We start from the raw sequence: 10202 nt of genomic DNA on the forward strand, positions 1-10202 counted from the left end.
GCTTCATGGGACTGGAACCTAGAGATGGAGTTACAGTGAGGCCACTCTGAGATGGGGCCTCTGGAAGAGGGGCAGGATTGGGCGGGGGGGAGAATGACCCCTTCCTAATCATGTCCCTCTTTGGAATCTACTGTCCCCTGCCCATGTTGCCCAGAGACACCTTTTGAAGGTTTGAGTGACCCACTCCTCTGTCCCCACTTCACAGCCTCCCCCACCTACCCACCCAACACCTTCCCCTCCAAAAAAAAAAAAAAAATTCCATTCCAATCATATATTGCTTCTGCAAGCAGCAGGATGACTGGTTGACAAATTCCAACCCGTGAGAACTGGTCTGAGGAGGCTTAAACCTCCCTTCCCAGGGGTAGCCTGGAAAAAACTCCCTCTCCCTCCTCTTGGTGACACTTTTAGGGGTAGGGCAATACTGGTTCAGTTTCAGGGCACTAGCTCAGGTTTTTTGTTTTTGTTTTTTTTTCTGCCCTCTTTCTCCTTCTGTCACATTGGGCATATTTAAAGAACTTTCACTGGATGCCTGCTTTGTGTCCATGTGCTGGGTGATGCTACGGACCAAGCCCTGGGTGACAGAGATAACCTCAGTACCTGCCCTCAGGGCCAAGAATGGGAGACATGGGCAGAGGGGTCAGGGTCAGGATGGGGGGAAGCCCAGGACACCATAGGAGCCCAGAATGGGTCCTAACCCACTCAAGCATCAAGGGAGGGCTTCTGAGAGAAGGAAATCTTTGAGATGAGACCTGGTGAGAAACAGTCTGGGAACGGAAGGTGTACTTTCAGGATGGGGAAACAAGTTTAAAGATCCAGAGGCCCTTTATTGTCATTTTTGAGTACTTGCTATGTACCTAAAGCATTGGGGTTAAGGCAGGGAAGAAAACAGACAAAATCTGTGTTTATGGTGGTGGCGGGCACTCGAAGTCATTTTAGAAAAACTGAGAGTCAATCTGTGGTCGGATCACAGGGAGCAAGGAGTGTGTTTCAGGGACCAGACCGTGAAGGGCTTTGTGGCAAAAGGGAGGAGTTTGGATTTTGTCCCCAGGGGAGTAGCGAGCAAGTAACGAGTTCCCAGCAGTGCCATCCTGAGAGGGGAAGGATGGGGCGTCGGGGGTTGCAGGAGAGACCAGCACAGGACGTGCTGAGAAGTCCTGAAGATTAAGAAAGGGGCCTCGGGGTAAAGTACTGGGGGGCGGGAGCACAGGAACTGGGCTGCGATCGCCCAGGCAACGTAGGCCGCGCCAAACTATTGGCTGGTCTTCAGCTACGTCATCCTCCGCCCCGCAGCGTCCGCCCTCGGAACCCCGGGGGCGCGGCCTCCGCGAGTGGCTCAGCCCCGCCCGCCTGGAAAACAGGGTGGGGAGGGGCGTGCCGACCAGCCTCGCTCCCCGACAGGGTCCTCACCTGGTATAAAGGCATCGCAGAGATCAATGTTGACGACTTTGGAGCGAGGACAGTGGCTGAATTGAAGGAAACAGTTCTGACGTCCCCGCCACCCTCCACCCTAGAGACGTGGCCCCTCCCCCGGGCGAGTCGGAATCCTTTAAAAGGTCCGGGGTGTAAGGAAAGGGAGGGCCGGCCGGGTGTCTCCTGGCGACGGACCGGTGGCTCCACCCGGCCAATCCGCGCCCCGCAGCGGGCAGGGCTCCAGCCAATCGCGGCTCGCGGTTCGGCTCCTGGGCGGAGCGGGGTGGGCCGGAGGCCAAACCAAGAGGCCCTGGGGAGGTGAGCGAGGCTCGTACCCAGCACTGTTGGGTTGTAAAAGCTACGGACGTTCCACGACTTGGTCATTGCGAACCTGGCAGCTGAGGTGAGAGAGTCCACCTGGCTTGAGATTTGCCTTAGTTTAGGGAAGGTGGAGGCGCGCCCCCCGAGAGTCGTGGAGGCGGGGTCTGGGCGTGAGTCGGGGGCGCAGATAAGGGTGACTGATAGGGTTGGTGGGGCTTCGAGACTGAAATCGAGATCCCGGACTGAAGGCGAAGTTGTTGGGGCAAGATCTTCAAGTGGAGGGAGTTTGAAGCTGGGACATGGGGTGTTTGGAGAAGCGAGAGAACCGAGGAAGGAACTTTTGGGGCAGGAAATCTGGAGATTGGGACAATTCGAGTCTCCCGGACGGGTTGAATTCGGGGCTCTAGTGTTCTGGAAAAGGGGTGAGGGGTTGGAGCTGGGATCCTGAGCATTTGGAAAAACGGAGATAACTACTGGCAAGGAATCTTGGTAAGGGAGGCGCAGTGGCGGTGAGGAGGTGCTGGTGAGAGTCCCATATTCAGGTCTTGGAGTCACAGGGAGAGTTTGGAGGTGAAGTCGAAAGGCGTTTGAAAGACGGGAGAAAAGGGGAAAGTTGACGGGTGAAGGTATCAGAATTAGTCTCCCAAACGGAATAAATCAGAGAGCATTTGTAGTTTTTGAGCGATGTGTTGGAGCCTGGGTTTCTGGACCCGAGAGCAGTTTGGGGAAAGAATCTAGGACCTCCTTGGGGTGCGAAACCCGAGAGAAAGCAGTTTTAGGGCCGGAGTCTGGGGTGGGGGAGGGGCGTTCCGGGCTTGGAGCTCAGACCCGCAGCCCTAGAGGCAGCAGAGGGCGGGGCTCGGCAGGCGCCGGGCAGCTGGACGTCCGGGTTCCCTTCCCCCACCGGCCCCGGGCACTTGTGCGCATGCCTTAAGGGAGGGCGGGGGAGGTTCGTCCCAAAGGCGTGCGGCACCCTCTGGGTATTGTAGTGCAAGCTCAACGTTACCGCACGTGCCAGGCGGCTATTGGCCCACATTTCCCAGAAGCCCCTGGGCCAAATTGTTGCCTGCCTGGACGTTGAATAGAGATCCAGGGAGGAGGCGGAGTCGGGCGTTGAGTCAAGTTTTAGCAAGTTTCTTGTGGGGCGCGCTTTGGGGGAAGTCGAAGGCGCGGGCTAAGAGAATGAGGGAGGCTCCTTCCCTGCTCTTGGGAGAGCTCCCAGTCGGTTAGGAAGAGGGCATGGTCAGAAATATACTCCCTGTAAAAGAAGAGTTTCGACAAATAGGTGTCCTAACAGGGCTTCGGTGGCTCTAATAAAACAGGCAACAATAGATAAATATTGAATGAATAAATGGCAATTCAATTCTTCTTCGTTAAGCGTTAACTGTAGATGGGTACCGTGTATATTACACATCGGACCTCCTTGAGAATACGGTGAGAATTTTTACATTCCTCTTTTTACAGATGGGGAAACAGATCCAGAGAGGTAATGTCACATAACTTACAAAGGTCAAACAGCTGAGCAGTGTCAAAGGCAGAATTCAAATCCAGGTTTCCCTGCCTCCAGTCCAGGTCTCCGTACTCCACAGCTGTCATACGTGACACTGTTGAAGAAACGAGTATTGTAGAAAGAACAGTGTTAAGACTCAGGAACTTGATCCTCATCTTACAGCTGAGGTAACTGAGTCTCAAGGAGGCAAATTCACCATTCAAGGCCACACAGGCAAGTAGGGGGATGCAAACCCACCTATGTTTCAATCCAGATCTTGTTTTCTTAGTCATTTACATTTAGTCTCCTCCTCAGCCCTGTGGAATTCATATCATGTCCATTTTATAGATGAGGAAACAGGTTTAGATCATAAAAATGAACAACAACCGGGAGGCGCCTGGATGGCTCAGTCGGCTAAGTGTCTGATTCTAGATCTCCACTCAGGTCTTGATCTCAGGGTCCTGAGTTCAAGTCCCGCATTGGGCTCCACACTGGGCATGGAGCCTACTTAAAAACCAAACAACCATACAGGAAATTCGGGATCTGAATTATCCCTGCGGTGTCTGACTTGCCCCTCTTCTCTCTACAGGGCATCATGGTAGGAGGCTTGAAGAGAAAACACTCAGATTTGGAGGAGGAAGAGGAGGATGAGAAGTGGGACTGGGGTCCAGCAGGCCTGCGGAGCTACCAGCAAGCCCTGCTTCAAATCTCCTTAGACAAAGTCCAGCGGAGTCTGGGCCCCCGAGCACCCAGCCTACGCAGGCATGTCCTCATCCACAATACCCTCCAGCAGCTCCAGGCCGCCCTTTGCCTGGCTCCAGCACCTGCCCTACCCCCTGAGCCCCTCTTCCCGGGCGAGGAGGACTTCTCCCTGTCCGCCACCATCGGCTCTATTCTCAGGGAACTGGAGACCTCCATGGACGACACGGAGTCCCCTCAGAATCCAGTAGCTCCCCCGGGCCCCCAGAACGAAGTGCTGCCCCAGCCTGATCCAGTCTTCTTGGAAGCTCTGAGCTCCCGGTATCTGGGGGACTCTGGTCTGGATGACTTCTTTCTGGACATTGACACATCTGCAGTGGAGAAGGAGCCTGCACTGGCCCCACCGGAGCCTCCTCACAACCTCTTCTGTGCCCCAGGGTCCTGGGAATGTAATGAACTTGATCACATTATGGAAATCATTCTGGGATCCTAAAACTTCCAGGGGCTGTTTCTCATCTCTGCCTCAGTGGGCAGGATCCCTGGATGCAACTGTGTGTGTGTGTGTGTGTGTGTGTGTGTGTGTGTGTGTGTGTGTGTGTTGCAGGGGCTCTAAGCAGTGACTGTGGCCTCCTTTCCTCCCATTTCAGGGTTCCACAAACCGTCTTGCATGTGTGTGTGTGTCTGGTTGCCGCAGCCTTCTGTGAAGGTGGGTCTTCCTGAATTAATTTATCTGTTCCAAATGCCTTAACGTGACTCTCTTTCTGGGAGTCTGATTTCCCACTTCCCACATTTCTTCTGCCTTTTCCTCCAGTTCCTACTCCCCTGGTGACCACTGGGGCCTCAGGGAAGATAAAGCTGGGCCTGTATGTTGATGACTGGGATGTGCTGCCTGGTTGCTATGGGAACTCAGACTTTGTCACTTGCACCTGGAGGGAGCAGGAGGGGCGGACCTCCTCCCTCAAGGCTGATCCCCACCTCATTGGCAAGACCCCAGTCCCAGCAGTCTCCTGATGCATACATAACCAGGCCGGACCACGTGCAATAGGGTGGAAACCAAACCGCTCCATGCCACATTATTTAAAAGAAAGGCGGGTTTTGTGGTGGGTTTTGTTTTGTTTTGTTGTTTTGTTTTGTTTTTGATTGTTTGTAATGACTTTTTTTTTTTTTAATAAAAGTATTTTGGAAAGGGTGATGTTGCCTGAAGTTTCTAAACTTCAGCGGGTCGATGAGAGGGACCTGGTAAGTTCCCTGGACACCTGCACCACCTCCCCACCCCCCCACCAAAGTTGGAGAAGGCATATTATTAAACATAATATTTATAGAGTACTTGTTAAGAGTACTGTTGTATCCACTTTGTTTGGATTAGGTCATTTAATCTTCATGATAATACAGAATTCTGTTAACAGGTTTTACATAGGAGGAACCTCAAGTTCAGAGAGGCCAAATCACTTGCCCTAGGTCACACAGCAAGGAAAGCAAGGACCAGGGAGCTAGGACTCAAACTCAGTTTGCCTCCAGGGATTGGTTTTCAACTATTGTGTTTGTTGCCCCTTGGTAGACTTAGACTCCCCAGCCACGAGAGTGCACAAAGGAAGGAGAAACTAAGTCCCATGAATTACCAAACTGTCAAAGGATAGGTGACTCTAGCATCTAAAAGTCATTTTTTTCATTGCATGCAATGTGTTGCTGGGACCCAGAGGGGAAAGAAAATGTCTAAAGATAGTCTGCATTAAGAGTAGATCTTTCTAGGGGTGCCCGGGTGGCTCAGTGGGTTAAGTGTCTGACTCTTGATCTCAGCTCAGGTGATGATCTCACACAGTTGTGAGTTTGAGCTGTGGGTCAGTTGGTCCCTGCACTGACAGAAGGGAGCCTGCTTGGAGTTCTCTCTCCCTCTCTGCCCCTACCCCACTGGTGTTCTCTCTCAAACGGGGGGGGGGGGGGAAGCTCTAGAAAACTTGGCTAGGAAGTAGAGACCAGGTTGAAGTTAAAGTGCTAAGGATTTGGGGCTTTTGGGTGGCTCAGTGGGTTAGGTGTCCACCTTCGGCTCAGGTCATGATCCCATGGTTCATGGGTTTGAGCCCTGCTTCGGGCTCTGTGCTGACAGCTCAGCCTGGAGCCTGCTTTGGCCTGTGTGTCTCCCCTCTCTGCTTCTCTCTCTCTCAAAAATAAACATTTAAAGTGCTAAGGATTTATTTGGGAGGTACAAGCCCAGGCCCGTGAGAGGAGAAAAGAGAGGGGGGCCAGGAAGATGCAATGCTTAGCACTGGCTAAGCCTCTTGCAAAGACCTTAGAAGATAATGCAGCAGGTGAGTTTATACAGCATTAGGGACTCTTCTAGAAGGTTTGCAAAGAGGAACTACACCGGTGGAGTCCACAGGCAGGGAAAGGAGGGGGATTTTGCTTTTGCTTTCTGGCCCAAAGCCAAGGTTCTCAGCTTAAGAGGGGCTTTGCATCTAAGTCTGAAAGCATTGGGGTAACTGACAGGTGCCAATGGAGAGAGAGAGAAGAAATGGTCATGAGAGCCTCAAGGCACATGCGTTTCACATCTCGTGGATGCCCATGTCTTACTCCTACTTAAAACTCTCAGTGCCTTCTCACACTCAGAATAAAACCCCAACTTCAAAGCCTGCAATACAGCAATCTTGGGGCACCTGGGTGGCTCATTTGGTTAAGCAGCCAACTCTTGATTTTGGCTCAGGTCACTGATCTCAGGGTTTGTGAGATCGAGCCCCACATTGGGCTCTGTGCTGACAGCAATGAATCCCTACTTGGGATTCATTCTCTCTCCCTTTCTCTCTCTCAAAATAAATGAATAAACATTAAAAAAAAAAAAAGACCTGTCAATCTTGCTCCTAACTTCCCCATTTGAATCTCCCACTCTTCCGCACCACCAGTCACCCTGGTCTCATTTGACTCCATGCTCATAACCACCCCAGGGCCTTTGCACTTATTAATGGCCCAGAGGATATGTCCCCTCTAGTTTCACCAACATAAATGTCCCTTTCTCAGAGAGGTCTTCTCTGCCCTTCCTAGCTCAACGTGTCTCGCTGCACCAAACATTCGCCCCACTGTTTGATTTTCTTGGTAGCATCTATCCTATCTCAAGTTATTTGTCACCTGTTTATGGTTAGCCTCCTGGTCTATAAAAACTCTGAGAGGGAGGGGTTTTGGTGGTCTTAGCCCAGCTGTGTGCCCTAGTGTACAAAACTATGCTCAGTACAGGTGTGCACTCAAAAACAATTTTTTTTTGGCTATTAAAACAATTTTTTTTAATCTTTATTTATTTTTGAGAGAGAGAGAGAGACTGAGCATGAGTGGGGAAGGGGCAGAGAGAGACGGGGAACACAGTATCAGAAGCGGGCTTCAGGCTCTGAGCTGTCAGCACAGAGCCTGCCGTGGAGCTCGAACCCACGAACTGAAAAATCATGGCCTGAGCCTAAGTCGGACGCTTTAACTGACCGACCCACCCAGGCGCCCCTTTGTGGGCTATTGTTGAAAAAATGAACCGACCTTGCAACGGTCAACCCTCCCTCTTACCTCTCTGAATTCACCTTCCTCACAGTCTCCCCACTACTATGCTCCAGCTATACCATTCTCTACAGTTCTTCAAACAAGCCAGCATGTCCCAACCTTAAGACTGGATTCATACCTGCCTCCCTGAGCGATTGTGCAAACTGGAAAGGAGGGCCTGATGCATGCCAAGGATTCCAATAATCGCTCAAATTTATTGTCTACGGTGGGCCTGGTGCTCTTCCAGGCATATGAATAAAACAGACAACTCCTGCCCTCATACAGCATGGCAGTTGGGGAAGGCTGCAATACCCACACAAATAACTAAAACGGAGAGTCTGTCGGGTGGTGACAAATGCTGTAGAGAAAAAGAAAGGAGAGCGATGGGGGTGTTAACTATTTCAATGGGATGGCCAGAGAAGGCCTCACCGACAAGGTGACATTTGAGTCAAGACCTGAGGGAGGTGAGAAGTGAGTCATGCCTATCTGAGGGGGGACGGATGTCGGATGTCGATGCAGACAGAGGTAACAGCCGGTGCGAAGGCCCTGAGGTGGGAGCCTGAGTGGAGCGTTTGAGGGACCTGAAGAGGTCAGTGTGGCTGGAACAGTGTGCAAGAAAAGAGCATCCTAGGAGATGAGCTGAAAGAGACGTACGGTCTTGAGGGCCTGAATTTTACCGAGTGAGATGGAAGCCATGGGAGGCTGTTGAGCAGAAGAGGGATGAGACCTGACTCACCTTTTAACAGGTCCTCCTTGCCCTAAAGATAATCGAGTGAAAAGGAATCAAGTAGCTTTCTAGCACCACAGTGAGGCCACTATAAGGAGCATCCCCACTTTCCAGATGGACAAACTGAGGCTCAGAGAGGCCCGGTATCCCCCGCACCCCGTTAAAGAGGCTGATGAGAGAAGTAGAAAGGCTGGCCCGCAGAGGGACCGGGTATCTGAAGACAGAGTCCACCTTCCCCAAACTGCGCTCTTCCGGCCCGCGGTGGGGGGAGGGGGCGCGGCCGCCTCGGGGCGTGGCCGATGGGACAGGCCCCTCCCACCTGCCCACTACCCATCCCCAGCTGGCCGGGCGGTGGAACACTTCGGAGGTAGCGGCTGCGGCTGCGGCGGGAGCCGGCCCGGCGCCTGCTCCCTCCCCAGAGGCCGGGTGGGGCGGGGTGGGGCGGCCGGCTGGGGGCGGGGCGCTCCCCGACCCGCTTCCCCCTCCTCCCGCCGCGGGCGGAGCCTCCTCCCCAGGCCTGCCGGGCGGGCGGCCTGCTTCTGGTTTCATTTGCCGAGGCCTGACCTCTCTCCCTCTCCCTTCCCCCAGCCCTTTGAATTCCTGGCTCCTTCTGCACTCTCTGGTCTCAGCTCCATGGTCACCTCCTCAGGGAGGCTCTCCTGGACCATCCCGCCACAGGCCTCCCTATTATATACCGTCCTGTTTTGTTTTCCTCAAGGCACTGAACAGGGGTCGAAATTATCTTCCTCATGTATTCATCTTCTAGGGTCTCAGAATAAAACACAGTGTTCCATAGAGGGCTCTAAACCGCCTGAAAGCTTCTCTGACCTCCCAGGCAACACAGTCCGGCTACACTGGCCTTGCTGCCTGGCAAACTCCCTCCTCGGGGCCTTTGCACTGGCCCTTCCCTCTGGCCAGAACACTTTTGTTCCAGAGCTTTAGTACCTCTCTCGTTTCATTGGGTCTACTCAACGTCACCTCTTCAAGGAACTTCCTACCAGCACCAGCCAGCATCCTATCTACACCACGCACCACGCACCCTTTCACTATTCTCCCCCTGCTCTGTTTTATTCTTTTCCTTTTCACTTCACCTTCTAAGATACTAAGCAATTTCTTTATTGTATTAAGTGTATTGTCCACCTCCTCATGTCAGGGGTTTTTGTCTTTATAGTTTTACTGCCGTATCAGTGCGGTATCATCCACGGTACCTGGCACACGGAAGGTGTTCAATCCATGAATGTTTGTGAATCAATGAATGTTTTTGTTTTCATATTTCTTTTCTTTGTTTACCTCCTCCCCTGAGCCATGAAAAGAGAGACCCTGTAAGGCTTATCCTCACGTATCCTTGCTGGATCCTTATTGACTGTAACAGTGCCCAGAATATAGTAGGTGTTCAATAAATACAGGTTAATCAAGCTCTTGCGATTTCTGTGAGCTCTCCAGCATGCGATCTGGAGCAAGCCACTTGGAGACTCGGAGCCTCCTGTTTCCTTAGGCCATAAAGATAGGTTATGGGAGATATTATGTGAACTTGCCTAGCAGGGGCCAGCTTCTAATTAGCATTTTACCCTCCTTTTATTATGAAAAATGGTAAGCATATAGAAAAGATGGGGGGTGGGATGTATTCTCAGTGCCTGTATAGCCTCCCATCTAGATTTAATTGTTAATATTTTGTTTCCTTTATCTACATATGTATATATGCATATGTATATGTTTTCTTTTGCTGAACCATTGGAAAGTAAATTGTAGACATCTTAACATTCTACCTCTAATAGCTCAGCAGAAATTTCTTTTTCTTTTCTTTCTTTCTTTTTTCTTTTTTAATAGGACAAGGAGGTTTTGTTTTTTGTTGTTGTTGTTTTTTAAGTTTATTTATTTTGAGAGAGAGAGCAAGCACTTGCAAGCAGGGAAGGGGCAGAGAAAGGGAGAGAGAGAATCCCAAGCAGGCTCCAGGGGGCCACCAGCATAGAGCCCCGGTGGGGGCCATGAGATCATGACCTGAGCTGAGATCAAGATTCTGATGCTTAATTGACTGAGCCACCCAGG

The 10202-nt window shown here is 51.7% G+C and overlaps 1 protein-coding gene across 3 annotated transcripts; it reads left to right on the forward strand.

Annotated features, from left to right (window-relative positions):
• The first annotated feature begins 1636 nt into the window (after positions 1-1636).
• Positions 1637-5088, forward strand: SERTAD3 (SERTA domain containing 3). Of its 3 annotated transcripts, none has more exons than XM_047078031.1 (3): positions 1637-1813; positions 3196-3454; positions 3810-5088. In XM_047078031.1, the coding sequence occupies exon 3, from the start codon at positions 3816-3818 to the stop codon at positions 4410-4412; it is 597 nt and encodes a 198-aa protein (XP_046933987.1). In that variant the 5' UTR covers positions 1637-1813; positions 3196-3454; positions 3810-3815; the 3' UTR covers positions 4413-5088. The 3 variants fall into 3 exon arrangements, 2 of the variants coding, with proteins under 2 accessions (XP_046933987.1, XP_046933986.1); XR_006961825.1 differs by lacking the exon at positions 3196-3454 and having other exon boundaries at positions 1641-1813; positions 3810-4625; positions 4731-5088; XM_047078030.1 differs by lacking the exon at positions 3196-3454 and having other exon boundaries at positions 1641-1813; positions 3810-5087.
• The last annotated feature ends 5114 nt before the right edge of the window (positions 5089-10202 follow it).

This window comes from Lynx rufus, unplaced genomic scaffold (genome assembly GCF_022079265.1).
Source record: "Lynx rufus isolate CCGP_SWC_20201006 ecotype Redwood Valley unplaced genomic scaffold, mLynRuf1.p SCAF_16, whole genome shotgun sequence".
NCBI lineage: Eukaryota > Metazoa > Chordata > Mammalia > Carnivora > Felidae > Lynx > Lynx rufus.

Excerpts from the sequence above, each read along its gene's own strand:
- SERTAD3 (XM_047078031.1), top strand. The coding sequence starts at position 3,816 with ATGGTAGGAGGCTTGAAGAGAAAACACTCAGATTTGGAGGAGGAAGAG.